This window comes from Delphinapterus leucas, chromosome 7 (genome assembly GCF_059928025.1).
Source record: "Delphinapterus leucas isolate spDelLeu-1000000601 "Yukka" chromosome 7, BTC_Dleu_Yukka2, whole genome shotgun sequence".
Taxonomy (NCBI): Eukaryota; Metazoa; Chordata; class Mammalia; order Artiodactyla; family Monodontidae; genus Delphinapterus; species Delphinapterus leucas.
This window is the reverse complement of record NC_143135.1, coordinates 79,422,320-79,444,993: the sequence shown is the minus strand read 5'-3', so window position 1 is coordinate 79,444,993 and position 22,674 is coordinate 79,422,320. Positions and strand designations below refer to the sequence as shown.

The 22,674-nt window shown below is 32.5% G+C and overlaps 1 protein-coding gene across 1 annotated transcript in view; it reads right to left on the bottom strand.

The window, feature by feature from the left end:
• DYNC2H1 (dynein cytoplasmic 2 heavy chain 1) overlaps positions 1–22,674 on the bottom strand; it is a 364,877-nt gene that overhangs the window by 291,655 nt on the left and 50,548 nt on the right. The window contains exons 21-36 of the mRNA XM_022560560.2: positions 20,354–20,503; positions 19,361–19,566; positions 18,218–18,373; positions 18,014–18,128; positions 17,297–17,467; positions 15,934–16,316; positions 14,097–14,229; positions 13,885–14,002; positions 12,199–12,311; positions 10,332–10,451; positions 7,154–7,304; positions 5,231–5,436; positions 3,839–4,021; positions 3,100–3,282; positions 996–1,219; positions 104–219 (exon numbers count right to left, since the gene is read on the bottom strand). Coding sequence (XP_022416268.1) covers positions 104–219; positions 996–1,219; positions 3,100–3,282; positions 3,839–4,021; positions 5,231–5,436; positions 7,154–7,304; positions 10,332–10,451; positions 12,199–12,311; positions 13,885–14,002; positions 14,097–14,229; positions 15,934–16,316; positions 17,297–17,467; positions 18,014–18,128; positions 18,218–18,373; positions 19,361–19,566; positions 20,354–20,503 — 2,728 coding nt within the window. The remainder of the gene's footprint in view (positions 1–103; positions 220–995; positions 1,220–3,099; positions 3,283–3,838; positions 4,022–5,230; positions 5,437–7,153; positions 7,305–10,331; positions 10,452–12,198; positions 12,312–13,884; positions 14,003–14,096; positions 14,230–15,933; positions 16,317–17,296; positions 17,468–18,013; positions 18,129–18,217; positions 18,374–19,360; positions 19,567–20,353; positions 20,504–22,674) is intronic.

The window sequence follows — 22,674 nt, the reverse complement described above, 5'->3', positions numbered from 1 at the left end:
AAACCCTCTATACTATATGTATAACTTTTATATAAATCTAAAACTATAATAAATTAAAATTTATTTAAAAAAATAAGATTATAATTGGCATAATGAATCATACCTTTTTGTTTAACACTAGTTTTCTTCAGCTGTCTAAGAAGATTTCCACTTCCTCTCAGAACTGTCTTCAAAGCTCTCAAACCCCAGTCATAATGCTGCTGAGGTGTCAAAAGTTCTCTTAGGTAAAGACATGGAAATCATAAATCATCAAATAGCTATAAGAAATTATTTTTGTAATCATATTAAAAGAAATACAGAATCTAACTACTAACACATAGAAATAATTCCTAATATTACATTAGTTTATAAAAATGAATCAAGCAACACATAATAATCACTCAAGTAAAATGTTAAAGATGGATGGTTCTCAAGGATCAGGATAAACCTTTCACAAACTGGCTATCATCTTAATGAAGACACTAAATGATAACCACCTGTTACTTTTATTCCTAAAGTCTTTAATCAATCCATCTTGCTCTCAATCTCTGACACTCTAGTTCTCACTGTCTCTTAAGTAATATGGACCAGAATTCTAGGTTGTCCAAAGAAGCTAAAAGTCAATCTCTATTACTAAAAATCAGACCTAAAAAAAAAAAAAAAAAGTGAAAGATTCCCTCCAAACAACAGTAGGCTTTGAGTGGTCAGCTGATAAATTAGTTTAGTAAGTATCATTTAGCTGGAATACTCCAATAAAAATATTTTGCAGAAAAAACGTGAAATTGAATTAATAGTATTTATGAAAAACAAGCAGTTTTGAGCCAGACGTTTCTGTTATTCAAACTAAAATCTTTCTTACCAACACCTTGAGTACAATACAAAATTGTACTTATGAAAATCACCAATATGAAAATCACTGAATAGGTAAATTGGACAAATGTGAAAAATGGTCATTAATAACCCTGATCAATCATGGAACTATAAAATATTAAAATATTTAAAACAGGAAAACTCACCTGGATAGATTGAAGATAGCTACCAATTTTCTGCCCAACACCTTAGCATCTTTAAAGCCTTCTGAATAGAGAATAACTTCTGCAATAAGCTCATTGTCTGGACGAGACATGGCTACTGGCCTGAAAAGCTGTTTAAGATTATCAGGCAGTTTTTGTCTTCCTCCATAACCTTTTCCAGCAGGATTCATAGTGATAAAAATTCCAGAATTAGAATTTATTTCTACCTGGAATATTAATTTAAAACATAGGCATCAAATACTTGAAACTATAACTATAAAACATATTGCAAATAGAAGTTTTATTGTGACATATTTTTACACATACATCTTATACCTTAGCCAAAAGCAACCACTAGTGTGCTAAACATCTCCTTACTCAACATATAATAAACTCCTTAGGAACTACACTACTTTATAGAGGCTCTTTACAATCAGTTTTTTGAGGCTGAAAGTTTAAGTGATGGTAACTAGTTTGAATGTCTATTCATTCATTCAACATATGTTTACTAAAAGCCTTCCTTGTGTTAGGCACTTTGCTAAGTACACAGAGACAACATAACTCTGAACTAATGTCAGTAATAGTTTATGCCCTTCTGGAGTTTATAGTCTATTGAATATTTGAAAGAAGCAATCATAGTTAATAAATGCTATAAGAGCAAAATATCATGAGAGTATCTAATAGGAGCATTTTCAACAAAGCACTAAGAATAGAAAGGCAGAATTATAATGTATAAACAATGAGTGGGCAATTAGGAAGTAGAAATACCTAGAGTAAAAAACCTGGCTATAAAGGAAAGAAAACAAAAAGTGTGGTTGGAAGGAAAGATGAATTAAGGGAAGGTTCGCTTATGTTTTAATTATACTAAACATTATATTACAGTATCATTATATCTAATATAATATAATATATTATTAAGAAGGAAAATATGTGATTATGTTTAAAAGCCAACGAGAAACGAGTAGAAGGACAGAGATAACTCTGAAGAGAAGGTCCCTTGGAAGCAGATTCCAAAGTATAGATGGAAAAATTAGTTTGAGTTGGGAAAAAGGACAATTTTTCTTTCTAAGAGGAGGAACTGACAAAAAATGAACAGGGTAGAAAATAAATTTTGATGACAGAGAGGTAAAAACTGAAGAATTTCTCTTTTCTTTGTTAAGAAAGAGTTGAACCATCATGTAAGTAACAGGCAAGTTAGAAGGGGTCCTACTTTCTTGGTCTACCCTGAAAAACTTGTATTGGGAAAATGTTATGGGAAAGAGGATAATTTCACAGTTCTTTCAACTTTCAGTGTATTCACCATTACACATTATATAGAGAAATCTATGTTTTACATACAAATAAGTTTAAGTTCTAATGACATGAATGTATACCTCCTATGAGGAGAAGTGAGCAACAGAAGAATAGTTAAGTATTTATTGTTTTAAGATTCATATAGAATAGTGAGTAAAAACATGAATTTCAGAATTAGACAGACGTGGGTTCAATTTCCAGCTCCACTTCTTATGTTTAACATATCAAGCTCTAGTTTCCTCATCCATAAAGTTAAAAAAATATAATAGTACCTAAGTCAAAGGATTGTTATGAATACTAAATGAAACAATGCATGAAAGCACTAAGCACAGTGGCATAGAGTGTTTGATAAATGTTAGCAAATATTATTATAACTGGATTATTCAATATCAAAAGTTTGAAGATGGGGTTTCCCTGGTGGCGCAGTGGTTGAGAGTCCGCCTGCCGATGCAGGGGACACGAGTTCATGCCCCAGTCCGGGAAGATCCCACATGCCACGGAGCGGCTGCGCCCGTGAGCCATGGCCGCTGAGCCTGCGCGTCCGGAGCCTGTGCTCCGCAACGGGAGAAGCCGCAACAGTGAGAGGCCCACGTACCGCAGAAAAAAAAAAAAGTTTGAAGATGAATGGTGGAAATGGGACCCAAAAAGGGTGAGAAACTCAGAGACAATTCACAGGTAAAAAGGTTTAACACACTGGTCACAAATTAGAAACAGAGGTGCCAGGAGAAATAAAGATAGACTGTTTGCCTGAGTATGAGTAACACAAAGTCTTATAAAATAGTTTAATTCTTTAAATTCCCAATATATGCTATACCTCCTTGCCAAGCAGTTCACATACAGTTCTATGATTCTTCAAAGCATCTTGAATTGTCTGGATTTGCATAGAAACTGCTGACAGTACAGATTCTTCTAGTCTATTGAATTCATCAAAACAACCCCAGGCCCCACACTTCACCAAACCAACAAATATTCGTCCCATTGACTTCACATCGATGCCCTTAAAAATAACAATAAAAATTATATTCAATAAAAATAATTAAAATCTCTAATAATAATTTAATACTTTATGTCATTTAGTGAGAAGGTAATCATTTCACCCATCTATACCTCTTTAGTTCTTTTTTAAGCAGAGATTAAATAGCTACTCTTTCAAAACCTAGGATGGTTTCAAGGAGTAAACAAAATAATTCATGTGAAAGTGTTCTGAAAAGTACACAGAACTAAACAAGTATAAGATTTTGTTTCAGTTATTCTTTAAGTCAAAATACACACAATGTTTTGAAAATGGTACCTTAATAAGAATTTAAGATTTTTCCTCTAATATAAAGCTTCATTCTGTATTTAAAATTATTTCTATGTAATAGTTCTCTTTAGAAAAGTTTTTGGACTACACTATGTGCAACCTCTCTCCATTTTACTTCTCAAATAAAATCCACTTTCAAGTGATTTAAAAGAAGAGTGATTTTAAAATAGAGCATTTCATATATAAGTATGTGAAAACTATTCCAAACATCTAAGACACTATTATAGCATTTGATAATTATTTATTCTACCTCATCACAATTAAAAACTAAAACTTGTCTTCCAAGAAGTCCACCTAAAGCCTTTACTGATTCAGTTTTTCCAGTTCCAGCTGGTCCGTACGGATTTCCTCCAAGTCCCATCTTCATGGCTTGAGTGAGAGTTAAGTAGCACTTGTCTGTCAGTGGAGTGTAAACCAGCTTGGGAGCATTACCCTACACAAGAGAAATATACATTTCAAATATACATATTCTATTCAATATGTACAAATATTATATAGTGTAGTTAAATAGCAATTCTAGTTAAAAATTTAAAAAGGCAAAAAATAGTTTAAAGTTGTTAACATAGAAAAAATATACAAAAATTTTTTTAGTAATTCAAGAAACTTTCTAAAGCACAAACTGGAATTAAACTTAGTTATTTCTCAAGCATGTATTTTATTCTATCCTCAATTGACATACTGTCAGGTTTTCCAAATAGTCTCTCAAGTTCTTGATAATGTCACAAAGATATACCTCTAAGGCAGGCAAATCCAGAAACTGTATACAATTATACACTTTCCAATACAATTCAATATAATTATGTACAATAATCATCCTATTTTGTATTTTAAAATTCATGTGAATTACTTCCTGGAATCTTACAATCTTCAAAAATCAGAACTACTTTGGAAACCTCAAAGTATAATTAATTTGAAAAACTCCTTATGAAATTAATAATCTTAACCTATCAAATAATTCTCAAAATTTCTACTAAATTTTAGCGGAAATAGAGTCCAATTCAAGCTGCATTTTATAGAGTTTTTCTTTAATTTAGGTGGACAGATTTGGGTCTCAAAATACATTTCCTTTTTGAACGAGCTAGCTGGCAACTCTCTTGACATATGCTTATTAACATAAATGTCAAATATATCCTTATGATTGACTCACTATGATGGAAAAAGACAGAGAGGATACAGCTGGATTTTTTGAGAACAGGTTACATGAGCTAGGTTATTTGCTTGAAAATTATTTTACCTTACAAACTGAGAATATTTAACAAACGTACTTTGAAATATTAACAATTGCACTAATTTTGGCCTTGTAAAAGGAGGCACAAACCAAATTGTTTCCATTGAGGTTGCCTAATATTCAATTCTCTTTAGATTAAAGCTATATTTCAATCTGTATAAATAAATGCTGCTCTAAGAAAAGGTACATTTAGAGAATTCAGCACAACACTGCCGTTATGTTAACTTTTTTTGTATATAGAATTTTTTCCAATATAACATCTTTTTAATTATGATGAAATAGAAGACAATAACACAAAAAAATTCTTAAAAGTTACAGCTAAAATAAAAATAACTCTTTCATCCAATAGCAAATTTCCTTTAAAGTAAATAATTTCTAACTGGAAAAATTAAACATTTCTGCCACAAGTCATACCTGGTACTCATAAGTATACTGAAGTTCAGAATCCACCATTTGAACGTAACATGTGTGATTGCTTTTCATATAGAATCTAACTTGTTTTTTCCAAGCCCAGTCTTCAGTTGTATGAACTTGAACTTGGTTTAACTGCTTCACCACATCAATATTATGAATAATATCAAGAATAAGTGCTTTAAGTTTAAGCTCCAGAATGCCAGATTCTGTATACAATTAAAATAATTGGGGAAAATGTTAGCCTGTGATTTATGTACTTTATGATTTTATATACACACACACACACACGATTTCTCAATAAATGAATTTAAATGGTAATTTCATGATACATTTGAATAGTATAGTAATATATATCATGCAAGTCAAAAGAATGTCAAATCCACCAATAAGAATTGTGTGTGTGAAAACTAAGATATTAAAATTCAATGAAACCAGGGTTCTGGTTCCTTATGCAAGGGAGTAAACACACTCAGCCTGTCTCTCCCTCTGAATGCAGGTGTAAAACACGGACAACATACATTGAACTGCTGTTTAGGACTCTGAAAAAGTAAAGAGTATCAGGCAAATTGGGGAAGGGAAGAATTAGAAGTGCCACCAAACCAGTGGTAAATTTACCTTTTTTCTTTTTCTTTTTCCTCTCTTATATCCATGGGCCTGGATTCAATGCTGCCAGAAACCCATATTGGTGTGGACAGAGAGAGGTCCAGGAGAAGGCTTTTAACTCAGACTTGAAAAGCAGAAAAGGAGTCTCAGCGCTGGCAGCTGAGACCCAGAAATGCCTAAAACTCTGAAGGAAGGGAACTGTCCTCTGAAATCAGAGGAGCTATGATCCCAAGACAGTGGGACTAACTCAAATTGCTCTTTTTCTCTCTTTTCTCCCATCAACTGGTCCAAGACATGGGCACAGTCACAGAAAGTGTGAAGGAGAGTACAGTACATGAAACTCCAGCTTTCTGGCCAGAGGACCAAAAGAGGAGCCCAAGGGAACCACAAAATCACTGCTAAGACCATGGAAGGGGAGAAGATTGGGAAAATGACCCTATAAACTTTATGAACTCTTGAGCTCAGCCTGAGCTGTGCAGACCTCATTCTAAACATTAAACCAAAGACTTTGATAACTGGCCACTAGGTGGCACACATGTGGGGAAGATCTCAAGAGTATAGCAAAGACAGAACAGACATTGGAACCACAACCCACAGAAAGCTGGCTGAAACTTGCGGCCTGAACCCAACAAGATCACTTGCTAACAGAAAAATATCAACATTATCCAGCAAATTTAAATAAGACTCAGACTCTTATAACACAATATTCAAAATGTCCAGGATACAATCCAAAATCATTCAACATGAAAAGAACCAAAAAAATCAACTCACATCAGAAAAGACAATAATAAAGGTGAAATGAAGATATTCTCAAGAGAAGGAAATCTGTAAGATTCATAGTCAGCAAACGGGCTCTAAAAGAAACACTAAAGAAAATTCTTCAAAGAAAGAAAATGACAGCAGAAGGAAACTTGGAGCATCAGGATGAAGGATGGGCAACAGAAATGGTAAGCATCTAGATAAATATAATAGACTATTCTCAGGTCCTTTAAAATACATTTGACAGTTAAATAAAAAAATTATAATCTCATGGAGTTTTCAATGTATATAGATATCTATACACATTGAAAACAACATAAAAAGGGGAGGATAAAGAAACCCATATGGTGGTAAGGTTTCTACATTCCACTTAAAATAGTAAATTATTGATTCTAAGTACAATATAAAAGTATGTATATTGTAATTCCTAAAGTAACCTCCAAAATAGACACACAGATGATTGATTGACAGACAAAAGCACAATAGATAAATTAAGATAGAATACTAAAAAAATGTTCAAATAACCCAAAAGTAGGCAGAAAATGGAATATTTTCCCATACCAGTATTCCCTGGATCCTCAGAACTTGTATCAATGTTAGTATAGTGCTCTAACTTATTCACCAGTTGTGTTTCAATCTGATGAAGACTATGATCTTTGATGGCATTTTCTACATCTTCAGTGAATTTAATCTGCTCTGCCAAGCATAATATCTAATGAATAAAGAGAAAAATTATTTTTTAAAGCTGAATTTACTTAGAAATATTTTATAAATTTAAGGAAAGATACCTTTTTCCAAATTTCCAATTACATATTGGACCTCTCTACCTGAATGTCTTACTGGCACCTCATATATTAATAGAGCAATACATTTGTAGAAAAAGCATGTGTGATGCAGCCCAAGCTTACTTCTCAGAGCTCATCTTTTACTATTCTCCTATAGGCCTCTTTTTGGGTCTTAGAGCCCACCAAGCTTATTATAACCTAAGTGCTTTGTACTTTCTTCCCATGACTCTCCTCATAAATGGCTTCTTTTTAACCAGTAAGATGCAAAGATAACAGAGTATGATGCATTCTATTTAATAAAAAGAGTAATCTTCTAGCATTCCAAAATAATCTCTCAGTATACTACTGAAGTCTACAATTTCAAAACACCAATTTTATCCTAAATTAAAGTCTGTCTTAATCTTTCAGTCTAATACCCATAAACAGAAACTAAATACAGATCAACTTCATGTTTACATAAAATATGAAATATTAATGCCATTTGAGAGGATTTCTATAATATTATCAATATAGCAAGGTTACTGATAAAGCAAATGATACATTTAAACACCAGATTTTGTAAACTTGTATTACAATACTTTGATACAGTTCTTAGGTGAACAAGGAAAACCAATAACCTCCTTTAAACTAAAGACATGATCCATCATCGTATAAAAACACTAAACCTACTGACCAATTAACTACTGAACAGATTGTTTTTTTCTTATATATACCTTTTAGCATCCAGAAAATATCATCAAATGCCTCTATTTATCAGATTAATCCATTATCTATATATAATTTTAATACTTAATATAGCAGGCTAAGCTGCTGTTTGCTCTTAGAACATTGTACAAATACCACATTAAGTTCTTTAACAAAAGAGAAAGCCAATTAGCAACTTTGTAGGGCAAAGTCACCTCTCATACTTTATAGTACAAAACTCACCAGCTTCTTTAATCAAGTATATGGTGAAGTGTTTAAACAGATCCAAATCTGCTTTGTGAGAAAAGACTTTGTTTTTTAATTTTCATATGAAAATCTTCACTTGCCACCTTGAAACTAATAGTCATATATATGGATTTCCACTCAGGCAATACTACTGAATTTCTGTATTATAAATAAATTTTAATAATAATGCACATTGATATCTCAATTTTTAACAGTCTGCTATACGATTTCTATGAGAGGCTAACAGAAATGATGCTCAAGACACAGTCTTAACTAATTCTCGTGTCACATTACCATTAAGATACCTGGACAAACACTAACATTGTCTAAAATGTAACGGTCGCTAAGGGTGCTCTGCAAACATTATATAATTTAACCTTCAAAATGAGTTGCCGTGGAGGTATTATTATACCCTCTTAATTAAGTGTCAAAAGGAATCACTCAAAGTATAACTGGAAAAGGTAAGATTTGAACCAAGGTCTGTCAGATTTTTTTCTACTTTATCATGCTGCCTCCTTCCCAGACCAGAAAGTGCTTTCTCTACATTATTTCAGGTCCTTACAAAGATGTCTTTAGAGAACTGAATTAATAGTACACAGTAACCTGTACCAGACATTCATGTAACCAGTTATACTATTCAATCCCCTTACATAAATGCTCTTGAGATAATTTTTTCTTAACATTAACTGCTAATAAACCAGAATTCTTTGTTTTGATAGATTATGAACTGTATACATGTTTAGTAGTTCATATTTTTACTTGACTGCTCAGAGCCCAGAGCTAAGTTTCAGGCTCAAATCCAGCAACATTCTTTAGCCTGTAGCTCCCAGTATATCTCCTGATATAACTGTCATTTACTCAATCTAATTATTATGCAATTCTTACTTTTGTATATTTTTTAATATTGTGTCTTTTACTCTAAGTCAATTTAAATCCTACCTGGAAGTTGACAGAGTACTAGGAAACATTTCCAGAGATAATAAAGCATTTTTAACTCTGACTTGCAATGGCATTATTATTCATCAATGACTACTTTTATTTTTCTCTAAGAACTTAACAAGAGTTTTTAAACATATTTTAGTTTGACGTAAACAGCTAAAAGATACAAAATGATATGAGTGATAAAATGGCTAAGAATCCAGAATGTTCCAAGTTTCCTATTTAATTTCTCATGCTTTAAAAGAACCAACATAAAACCCTGTTCCAATAGCTACTAAATGTTTTAATCTGAAAAGCAAAAAATAGTTAGGTAGATTTTCCTGTGAGAAATCATAGAACATCTCAATGCCTGCCTTTCATAGTCCCTAAGAACTAAAGTTCCTGATATCTTACCTCTGTAGTGTTAGTCTCCACCAGCAATAAAACTAATCCTGAACAAGGCAGGATATCTAACCCAAGTCTTAGTACTACACTTTAATAAGGCCCAGAACAAGTTTTGTAAGACACATATCTAGCATCCAGTGTTTCAGGAATGAGCTCCTATGAACGGTGACCTGTAGCAATCTCTATAACAACCATGAAACCTAGCGCTCTTCTTCCCTGCCAAAGTTCTGGTTAAGTACTGTGATTATGTTTCAGACCAACACTAACACTACTAAATTCCCACCAGCTCCAACCTCCTAGATGAGTCCATGGGAAGGGTGGGAGACAATGTTATAGATCCTGTGCCTCTCCATCAATGATGGACTAATCATCTGGAACCAGGAAACTAATACATGACTAATTCTGCCTCCCAGTTCCACTCCCCAACGGCCTGGGTAGCTTAGATCTCAGCAGGCCTTCTGCTTGTAAGCATCTGAATTATGGCAAACTAATGGAGCTAGAAGAGAATTTCACTATTGTGCTACTCCTCCCTCACATTTAACAGCTGAGGGACTGAGACTCAGATATTAAGCAATTAGTCAATGTTAATTGTTAGATAAAGAGAAAACAAAGATCCCAGTTGTCTAAGCCTCCTGACCTCTAGGTCAGGGATCTTCCAATGACATCATGCCTACCTGTACTCTAGACATAAGCCCCCTTACCTGTGAAGGGAAAAAGGATGGGTCAATTGCACCTTGAGAACTTCGTCCAGCAGTAACACATTCCGTCAACAACTCTTTCAACGTTTGCTTCATTTCCAAGGCTAAATCATTTAACCAAGTCTGAAAATAAAATTAGAAAATATATTATTTCTTATTACACAAGTCATAAAACAAAAACACAAGCTAATGACTCTATTCTTTTATTTCAGGAGGAAGGTTATAATTTCTTATTGACTCTCACACTCCCAAAATGTGTTGTATGGTATATAATTTTTTATTAATAAATGATTTAAATGAAGAAAACTATTTTTTCACCTCTTGGGATAATGTTAAGTGTGAAAACTCAAAAATTTGTAGTTAGTTATCACTATCACCATCTATACAAACCAAAAAAACATGAACATTTAAAAACTAACCCATTCATTTCATCATTATGATAAATCAAACTAGATAGGTGGGCCAATAAATTAGAGTCACAATGACTAGGTAAGTCCCCTGGCTCACACTATCCTGATGATCTTATATTCAGAAAGCTGTAACCATAGGAAGGGATTGCTTCATTAAGGTGAACCATGTTATTTAAGGAGTTAAGATCCTTCTTCAAACAAAACTAATTCTGTTTCAAGGTCAAAACAATACATTTTTCACTCATTTGATTATAGATAAAATAACAAAGGTTTAAACTAAAGTTAAAATAATAATGATGATTAATAAAAATAGCATGAATATTTAAGAATCACTACTTAACTTTTAAAAACTGTATCATTTGCAATAAAATATAAGAGCAAAACCTACAATCTTAAATAGCTTTTCATCATTACCTTTTTTAAGTTCTAGCTTTTTACTGTTTATCTTTAGAGCACTTTCCAGTATTAAAAATAGCACAAACTTTTGCCCAGTTCAAAAGCCACTGCAGCTAAAGAGTAAGAAGCTCTCAGTGCACGGCAGCAGACACCTACTCTGCTAATCATCACAAGAGCTCCCGGAGTGCTGCACTACCCCCAGCTGCTAAAAGCTCTTTCTCTCTCTGTTCATCCAGTCCTAATAAAATCACAAGAAAGAAAAACAACAAATCTCTTCACCAAATATGGGAGCTACTTAACAAACCTTCTATCCTTTCAACCACTTGATTTATATACTCAACATCCAATAAAATGTTGAGGCCTAACCAGGAATGGACTTTTTACTAAACTGTACAGATACATGCATGATAAGGCATGGCCCTGACTTGCAGTTGAAAGATACCTTTAGAACTTATAAATTACAATCCAATGTGTTACATCCTATTGCTGTTGGCTTTAGCTGTATAACTGTAATAGGCTTTTGACAGTTCACTTCTAGTCCTGCAGAACCAATTAATCAATAGTTGTACTATAAATGCACTAGTTTCAAGTTTACTTGTTCATTTAAATCATCTCATACAACTCAGATTTTAAAGAAAAAAAAAAGAACAAAGACTTATTGAGCAGTTATGTTCCAAACACTATAGTGTACCTAAAGCCAATTATCTCATTTAATTTTCAACAGAAAGTCTTTGCTAGTAGGCCTCCCATTTTACAGTTAAGAAAACTGAGACTCTAAGTTATATAGCTAATAAGTTGTGGAGCTACAATTAATATCCAAGTCTTCTTGACTCCAAAGCAAAAGTTGTTTTCAAAATTACATGCTGCCTTCCAAAGACTAAAAATACATATTCTCTTTAATATCAAATCATTCTGAACCTAACAAAACAAATTATTTTTTAAGATATAAGTTTCCAAAAGGCCTAAATTAACCAACTTACTCTACAAATTGACTGAATTAATTTTGATACAAAGTTCATATCGTTAATTCTTTATACTTTCACACTTGAAAAAGAATTACTTACCTCTACGTTATTTGACAGAAGAACTTTGTTTTTAAAAGGTACAACTTCTCCCTCTAAAGATTTCATTGCAGTTATATGTTTTGATTCCTCATCAAAGCACACACTGTTAATGCCTACATTACAAAAACAACAATTTATATGCAAAAGTTTTATTAAAGACATAATTATTAGACAGTATATATGATTACCACATAATACATAAAGTATACTTCATAATATAGAATATATTTGAATTATATTAATTCAGTTATATAATGAAATAGAACAGCTTTTCATAACCCAAAACTGGAAACAACCGAATGCCCACCAGATGAATAGAGAAACTGTGATATATTTGAACAATTGACTATTTTAAGCAATAAAAAGGAATAAAATATAGTTTTAGGTACTTGAAACCATTATGATGAGTGAAAAAAACAGGCACAAATGAGTGCATAAGAATACGTACCAATGATTCCACTTACATTATATGAGACAAAAAGATAATAGGAAAGGGGGAGAGCAAAAAAGACTTCCCTTCCCCAAAATTTGCACTCACTTTATAGTATATAAAAAAACACATTACCTAATTTTGATCTTTAGAAAAACCCTATGTTATTATTTACAATTTAAAGAAAGAAACTAGGTTTCAGAGAGGTAAATTAATAACTAATAAATAGTAGAGGTAGAGCTCGAAAGCAAGCTTTCTGATTCCAAGAGCTCTTTCTACTATCTTCCACAGGCAAAATCACAGTTACAGATATAAGCACTCTAAAGCTTCAGATATACAGTGGTTAATAAATACTTCTGTAAAGCACCAGAGAGTAAATATCTTAGGTTTTTACAGGTCATAAGGTCTCGGTGTCAATTACTCAACTCTGCTTGTAGCACAAAAGCAGCTATAGACAATAATGGACATGGCTGTATTCCTTCCAACAAAACCTTATTTAAAAAAAAAAAAACAGAGAGCTAGTCAGATTTGGCCTGTGGGCCTACAGTTTGCTAATCCCTGACTGCAAGTGAAAATGATGAAAATTTTTTACTTCTTAAAGTTAATTTGAAAAATACAGCTCTTTTCCAACAAATAATATTTCAAGAAAATAATAATCATCGTGTTTGTAGCAAACCAATTTCGAATGCAATTACCCAACTAAAATGATTCAACAACATCGAAGCATATGGCACTATTACTCTACACTTTTTACCAGGTAATCTCACCTTTTCCTATAGCCTAATTATCATCTATACACAGATGACTCCCAATTTTACATCTCCATCCCACGTATCTCTGCTAACAATAACAGTATCTCCACTGGGACATCACTCAAGAGACCTTAAACTCAATAATGAGTGGACATGTTCTCCTTCACTTCAGACCTCTGCACATCCTATTCCCTCTGTTTCCCCATTTTTCCTCTAGCTAAGACCTATATTTTCTTCAGATCTCACCTGAGATGTCATCTTTACATACTCAAAACTGAGCTAAATGTCTTCACAGATGCAGCTATAACACCACATACTTATGTCGACCACAGAAATTGTCGTATATTATATTTGTCAACTTACTAACTTGCCTCGTCCACTAAACTAGAGTTCTTTGAGTGTATGACCTGTATTTTATTCAACAGTCTGCCTAAGAGCCTAACATAATGCCTGGCAGATAACTGAAACTCAATAAATATCTGTTGAATAAATGTTCAATCTTACCAGCAAACAGTTTCTTAAGGTGAGACTGAATCACTGATGAGTTAGTAGACTGGCCCAGTATTTCTAATAAGTCATCATCACCAATAAAGTAAAATCTTGGGAATGCTGAGCGTTTTTCCTAAAAAAAAAAAAAAAGAATAATCTCTTTTCAAATAATTAAGATATTAAAGTACTTTATAATTTATTATACAAGATTGTTTTTAAAAACATGCCTCCAAGAATTCATTTAATGATTTCTGACATCTTTGAAGCTGATCAAGTATCGTTAGTAGAGAATTTCTGATTCCTGCATGAGTAGTTAACGTTGTGACTCTATTATCTTTCTTGATGTCAGTCATTATTGATCTGCAGAAGAAAAAAGTTATTTTCACATCTATTTTAACAGTTTTTGGCTGAAACAGGGATGTGGAGACTTTTTTTTTGCTTGCTTAAAACAAACTATTAACATCAGTATAACAGCAATACATTATTATACTTCTAATAAATAATCCTCAAAGTTAATAATACTCCATTACCATTTTTAACCTCCATTATTGCACATTCTCTTATTTCATTCACTCACTAAACAAATATTAAGCCTTACCTCATAGAGATAATGGCCCAGTGACAGAGAAAGATATTAAATAATTTCTCCAAATATTCAAATAAAATTATGATAAATGCTAAGAAAGAAAAGCACAAAGGACTGTTTTGTACTAAGAAAGAATTAGTAAAAGGCTAATGCGGAAATCCCTAACCTATGACTTATTTGAGGAAGTAATTTAAGCTGAGATTTGAATGATAATGAAAAAGAAAAAGGCAATGAATAGGAGGGAAACAGTTTCTGGCAAAGACCCTGAGAAAGAGTGTGGTATGTTAGAGAAACTAAAGGCTAGAGTCACTAAAGTAAAAAAAAAAAAAAGAGAGAGAGAGAGAGCAGCACAAGAAAAGGCTAGAGAAATGGACAAGGAGCAGATCCTTAGATCTGCTTTATCCTCAGAGCAATAGAAAGTCATTTTAAAGTTTTACTTAATGGAATAAAGGAAAGAAGTAATGTGGACTTCATTTTTAAAAGATTACTCTGGCTGTTGTGTGAAAAACTTACTGGAGAAGACAAGAATAAGAATAAGTCAAAAGATTAGCCAGTAGTACAAGTGAGTGACAACAAAAATACTTCAGAATAAAATCAAAGAAGTAGAGATATAAAAGATATAATAAAATCGATTAGTAGGTTAGAATCAACAAAATTTGGTAACAAATGGATTTGGAAATGGAGGAAGAGGTCAAAGATATCCATTATGCTTCTGCCTTGAGCAGTTAGGTGGTACCATTTATCGGGAAGAAACCAGAGAGAAAAGAAAAGGGACTGTAGGAAAGGGACTGGGGGTAAATTCATGAATTTAGTTTTGACATGTTGAGGATATTTAATACATTTGGAGCTCAGAAAAGAAATATGAGCTCAATAAATAAGTTGAGGAGACCTCAGCAAATAGATGAGAATTGATTCTGAGAGTGGTTAAGATCATTAAGGAGAGAATATAGAGTGAGAAAACCTAAAGCTGAAAGGTGGAGAATGTCTACATCTAAATGTTTAGAAAGGGCTGAGGACTAGGAATCTGGAGTGGAACCAGAGAAATGGGCAGAAAACCAAAAAGGACAGGATCACAGAAGCCAAAAGAACGACTTTCTAAGAAAGAAGAAATTTTCAACTCTATTAGATACTAGTCAGAGATAAAGTAAAATGAAAAATAAAAAATGCCCATCAGATTTACAATGGGAAAGTAATTGATAACTTTAAGAAATACTAGGTATATATTAGTAATATTATTATTACTATTATACTATACAAATATTATTAATATAGGTAGAGTGGTAAAGATAGAAACCAGATCAAAATGATTCAAGTATATAACTGAATGAGAGAAACTCATTTCTCAGAAGGATCCAGTAGGAAAAAAGTTGAAGACACAGATGACGCTAATAATGTAAAAGTAATTAGCTTGTATTAAGTACCTCACTATATGAATAAAAACCATCATATGTGTCTTTGTCTTATGTAGTTGTACTGACCTAAAATCTTCATCAACTCTGTTGAAGCGCATCTGTTCTTTTGGCAATGCTCCACGGCCAAAAATGGGTTCCAAATATACCCACTTTCTCTGAATGTGGTTTAAATTCTGTAGGTACTCATCTAACTCTGCAAGTTTTCTTTCCCAAATTGACACTTTATCTTCAAATCCTTTATAATAAGGAGAATCCTTTAAGGACTGAAGAAGGCACCTATTATCTCCAACTTGATTTACTATATCCTTCCAGTCTTTAATCAGCTTGATAGTTCGACTTTGGCTGTCTTCATAATCAACCAATGTAAATACTGCTCCAACTCCCCAAAGATCAAGTTCTCGTAAAGCTTCTCTGATTGTAACTTCACCTTGTGCACGACTATTTAAATCCTATTTAACACAAAATATTCATATTTATTACTTCAACATTATCATATAAATAAGTTATATCTATTTTATAAGAAGATATATTTTTATTTGACTTTGCACCATAAAGAAAAAAAATTTTAAGTGGATTATTTTCATCAATCCAAGAGAATTACTGGCAAATGTATTAAGGGATATCAGATATCTAGTTCACATGGTCAAATATATACAGAGTTCTGCCTTATGCTTTTTACTTCTAAAAAAACCCCAAAATTTAAGCATCCACTGCAAACCACAAAAATATTTAAAATTTTGCAGAACTCAGCCATTTTATTGTAATTTAACTGTAAGTTCCAATACATCTAAAATGATTAGCAACCATCTAGAATTACCTCCTACAGCAGTCATGCTTTATAACCTTATGATTATCTACATATGCTCCAGGATTATCAGCAAAGATGAAAGTATACATATTAGATAATATATTAGAAAATAAAAAAATTTGACATCAAAAGTCCTTTTATTTTTTTACATTAAATGGGCAGAACACAAAATAGAAAGTCTGCTACTTATGATATAATTGTACAAGTTTTACTTTCACCTGAGACCTATGCTAAAACTGATTAGCAAATTGGTTCCTTGTTTAGTTCTCTGTATTTTTGTACCCCTTAGCTTCTATTTATAATATACCCTATGATTTTAAATGTATTTTATAAAATGCTTTGTACTTGTTTGCTTTTTGATTAAAGCTGACTTCCTTCTTAAAGTAAGACATATTTTATTTCAGATTTTTTCTCTCAAAGAAGGGGTTTATATTGTTTCTATAACCCCATCGATAGATTCAGATGTATTACTAATGAAAGAATAATGGAAAAATGGAACACTGTCACTATTTTAAGGGAAGAAAGAAATTTAACTTGCTGCTTTATTTAAATAAAAAATAAAGCAAAAATGTATGTCAACAAAGGTCAGATCTATGAGATATTTATAAAAGTGATTCTTACTTTAAGGTCTGAAGCTTTGGCAACAATTGTAGCAGCTACTCTAAGCAGATCACCAAACAGTAATTTATCTAGACTAGTCCCCCGAGGAAGGCCAAGTAGACGAAAAAGGTCAAGCCAGTGATCTGGAGAAAGATGCTCCCCTCTCACATATTTCAAGATAGGGATTGCGATCTGTTAATAAAGAAGAAAAGAAGACTTATGTATGTATATATACAAGCAAAATGTAAATTATTATTTAATTTTATTATAATTATCTATAAGATTTTTAATTACTGTATTATCTTATTTAACAATCTTAAAATCAAATTCTTAAAAAGAATTGTATAAAACTTTTTATTAAACATTGCTGTGGATACATGCAAATTTCCCTTGGTAGCTTGATATATTTTAAAACATGACCTAAAATATTTCTATTATTATAAATTTAGGAAATGACCTACATCCTAAATATGCTAAATGACCCATATCCTAATTGCTAAGTTATAAATACTCCACTATATAACTTTAACCATAAATTTCTTAGTTATAACTTCTTTCAAACTGAAGCAGAAATATCAGTAACTTCTATGGTTTACTCTATACTTTCTATTTTTTTCATGTAATGGAATCATTAAAAATATATAAACTAAAATTACAGTTCAGTCACTACATAATAAAACGATACATGAAAGCTCCAAACACCATTTTTAAATAGTAAGATAAGTAAAACTATCTTACTTTATATTTGTCAACCTCTGATTGTAATTTCACCGTCATTACTGAATGTTCTTCAACCTTTCTTAATCTGTCATGCCAATTCATCAAAAATTCCTCAAACAGATATGTCTTTGTCCTGTAAAATACCAGAAACATACCTTAAATTTTACATCCCAAAAAATACCACAAAACTATCAGAATCTAAATACTATTTATGAATCAAACCTAAAAGTAATCCAATCTTCATTGGCCATTTCTTGAAATCCTTGCTGAAACTCTTCATAAAAGGCCCAAATTTGTGCACAGCTCTCAATGTCCTTAGAGATGCTATATGCCAAGGAGAAGTTGGGCTCTTCTAGGCCAAAATGATGGCAATCATCACTATAGAAACAAGTAGCAAATATCATTAATTTTTTAAAAAGAAAAACTGTTAAATATCAATAAGTTTAACTAATTAATATTTAACTGCATTCTCTGTGTGTGTTTGTGTGCAAGTATCTGACAGCAGAGGTAGACAGTGGGAGGCTATGTCTACTTTACATAAGAATTTTACTTAACTACTTAGGAACGAGCTCTTCCAAATTCATTAATATGCATTTTTTCCAAAGGAGTCAAAGTAAAATTGGTAATATATATAAATATATTTTATGTATATATGTCATATATATAAATATTCAGAATTGCACAAATTTATGGATTAATCTAAGGACACATTAAAGAATATCCATTAATATTCTTCTAGGTTGAAAGAATTAGCTTCTAGAACATAAGATATTCTTCATCTAATTAATGTAATGTCACTTAATAAACGTGTACTAAAACCTCCACTCACCTATGAAGCCAATTAATTTATGGATGCATTTACCTAAATGGACCAAACCTAACACAATTATTAAACTTAATATTTGTATTATTATAATATAAAACAACAAATATTTTTCTTTGAAGTCTCATCATTTTGCTAGGTTCATTTTTTTTCCCAGAAGCTCTAAAAGTAATTGTCCATTAATTTTATATATTCCATTTTTAAGTACAATGAGATCACATAAAGCAATATTCCAACTCCCTAATTTAACTTTTAAGTAAATTTAATTTTCTATTATTATTATTTAATTTGCTATTATAACTTCTATTATTTCTATTCCTAGGCCTAACCAGAAATCTGCTTTTCTCTTAAAATCCTAATATAATTCAACAACTCCTAAGAAAGCAGTAGCATGAGCACTTAATACTGGTATTTTTAAAACTGCTGAAGTTTATAAGGAAAGACGTTAAGATAATAAATATAAGAACATTACTAGCTTAATATATAAATACAAAACTCTTTTTTCCAAAATGTGTACTATCAGTTTTAAAGAATAAACATACACCAGCTTTTTTCTTATGACTTCAAGATCATCAAACTCAATTTTTTTCTCTTTTATTGACTTGGCACTTTTATCAAGAGTATTTTGCTGGCCAGTTTCAATAACATCATCACCAGGCTTTAGTTGGTCCCAACGAGCTTTAAATTTTTCTAGTTCTTGATAATAGATCTGAAGACGTGATTTCACATTTCCTTTCATCACTTCAATCTATAAGGCAATAGAGTTTACATAATTTAATTCAAAGTAAAATCTTACTTTATATTCACATTTTTATTTCCAACATTTCAATTTAAAGGTCAAAAAATATCAGTATCAGCTTTTCAAAGATTATTCTTTATTACTGATTTCAAGTACAATAAAATAACTCAAAAGTAAATTAGACCATAAATTTACAAAAACAAGAGATATACTGCAAACATCATCATTACAAAATCATTCATGTGATTAACAGCATCTATCATAACTATCAACAAAATCAATGTGATAAAAAAAATTTGATCAATGACCTCCAGTTGTTCTACCTGATTATACAGCTGTTTAATAAAGGAGGGCATTTCCCAGTCTCCCATGCAGCTAACAGCCATAAGACTAAGTGCTGGTCAATAGGATATGAGTGCAATAGATGTGTACAACTTCCAGATTATACGCTTAAAAGATACCATACACAGTAGGTAAATAAATTTATTCATAAGAAAGACTGAAAATAATGTCACATACATTCCTGGTACAGTAGGAAACAAAGATAAACTATATGACATGAACATCATTTATACAAAGTGTTTTACTGTATGGAAGTACTGAGGGAGGTCAATTTCATCAGCAATATATTGCGTTGGCCAAAAAGTTCCTTCAGGTTTTTCCATAAGATGTCACAGAAAACCTGAGCTTATAAATTCTTACAAACCTGAGCTATAACGGAATAAAGATAAGCAAGAAATCTTAAATGAGAAAAAAAACTGTTTCCATTTTAACAAAATGACCAAAAGGTTCTTACCTGATCTTTAATCATAAGTTGGTGACTTTCCATCATCAACTCAAATTTATCCCACTTAGCTTTCAGATTACTAATTGTTTCTAAACCTCCACCTGCCACAGTCCGTAAAAGTCTGTTTTTATCTTCAGCTTCTTGAAATAAGGGCAAAATCTAAAGGTTAAAAAATGACATGTGAAAACCAACATATTTTATCAAATTTAATAAGATTCCATTTATTTAAAATTGTTTCATGATTTGCTTTTTAAATCAAGATTTTTGCTTTTACATAATTTGTTTTGTTTTTTTCTGTTTTTTTTTTTTAAGAAGATGTTGGGGGTAGGAGTTTATTAACTTATTTATTTATTTTTGCTGTGTTGGGTCTTCGTTTCTGTGCCAGGGCTTTCTCTAGTTGTGGCAAGTGGGGGCCACTCTTCATCACGGTGCGCAGGCCTCTCACTCTCGCAGCCTCTCTTGTTGTGGAGCACAGGCTCCAGACACGCAGGCTCAGTAGTTGTGGCTCACGGGCCTAGTTGCTCTGTGGCATGTGGGATCCTCACAGACCAGGGCTCGAACCCGTGTCCCCTGCATTAGCAGGCAGATTCTCAACCACTGCGCGACCAGGGAAGCCCAATTTGTTTTGTTTTGTTTTTGTTTTTCTTTTGGTTATTTAGTAACATATTGTTTAGTCTCCATGTGTTTGTGTTTTTTACGTTTCTTTCCCTGTAATTCATTTCTAATCTCATAGTGTTGTGGTCAGAAAAGATGCTTGATATGATTTCAATTTTCTTAAATTAACTGAGGCTTGATTTGTGACCCAAGATGTGATCTATCCTGGAGAATGTCCGTGCGCACTTGAGAAGAAATTGTAATCTGCTGTTTTAGGATGGAATGTCCTATAAATATCGATTAAATCTCTCTGGTCTACTGTGTCATTTAAAGCTTCTGTTTCCTTATTTATTTTCACTTTGGATGATCTGTCCATTGGTGTAAGCGAGGTGTTAAAGTCCCCCACTATTACTGTGTTACTGTCGATTTCCTCTTTTATAGCTGTTAGCAGTTGCCTTATGTATTGAGGTGCTCCTATGTTGGGTGCATATACATTTATAATTGTTATATCTTCTTCTTGGATTGATCCCTTGATCATTAAGTAGTGTCCTTCCTTGTCTCTTGTAACATTCTTTATTTTAAAGTCTGTTTTATCTGATATGAGTATTGCTACTCCAGCTTTCTTTTGATTACCATTTGCATGGAGTATCTTTTTCCATCCCCTCACTTTTAGTCTGTATGTGTCCATAAGTCTGAAGTGGATCTCTTGTAGACAGCATATATATGGGTCTTGTTTTTGTATCCATTCAGCAAGCCTGTGTCTTTTGGTTGGAGCATCTAATCCATTCACGTTTAAGGTAATTATTGACATGTATGTTCCTATGACTATTTTCTTAATTGTTTTGGGTTTGTTCTTGTAGGTCCTTTTCTTCTCTTGTGTTTCCCACTTAGAGAATTTCCTTTAGCACTTATTGTAGAGCTGGTCTGGTGGTGCTGAATTTGCTTAGCTTTTGCTTGTCTGTAAAGCTTTTGATTTCTCCATCGAATCTGAATGAGATCCTTGCCGGGTAGAGGAATCTTGGTTGTAGGTTCTTCTCCTTCATCACTTTAAGTATATCATGCCACTCCCTTCTGGTTTGTAGAGTTTCTGCTGAGAAATCAGCTATTAATATTATGGGAGTTCCCTTGTATGTTATTTGTCGTTTTTCCCTTGCTGCTTTCAATAATTTTTCTTTGTCTTTAATTTTTGCCAATTTGATTACTGTGTGCCTTGGCGTGTTTCTCCTTGGGTTTATCCTGTATGGGACTCTCTGTGCTTCCTGGACTTGGGTGGCTATTTCCTTTCCCATGTTAGGGAAGTTTTCAACTATAATCTCTTCAAATATTTTCTCGGCTCCTTTCTCTCTCTCTTCTCCTTCTGGAACCCGTATAATGCGAATGTTGTTGCATTTAATGTTGTCCCAGAGGTCTCTTAGGCTGTCTTCATTTCTTTTCATTCTTTTTTCTTTATTCTGTTCTGCGGCATGAATTCCACCATTCTGCCTTCCAGGTCACTTATCCATCCTTCTGCCTCAGTTATTCTGCTATTGATTCCTTCTAGGGTAGTTTTCATTTTGGTTATTGTATTGTTCATCTCTGTTTGTTTGTTCTCTAATTCTTCTAGGTCTTTGTTAAACATCTCTTGCATCTTCTCGATCTTTGCCTCCATTTTTTTTCCAAGGTCCTGGATCATCTTCACTATCATTATTCTGAATTCTTTTTCTGGAAGGTTTCCTATCTCTATTTCATTTAGTTGT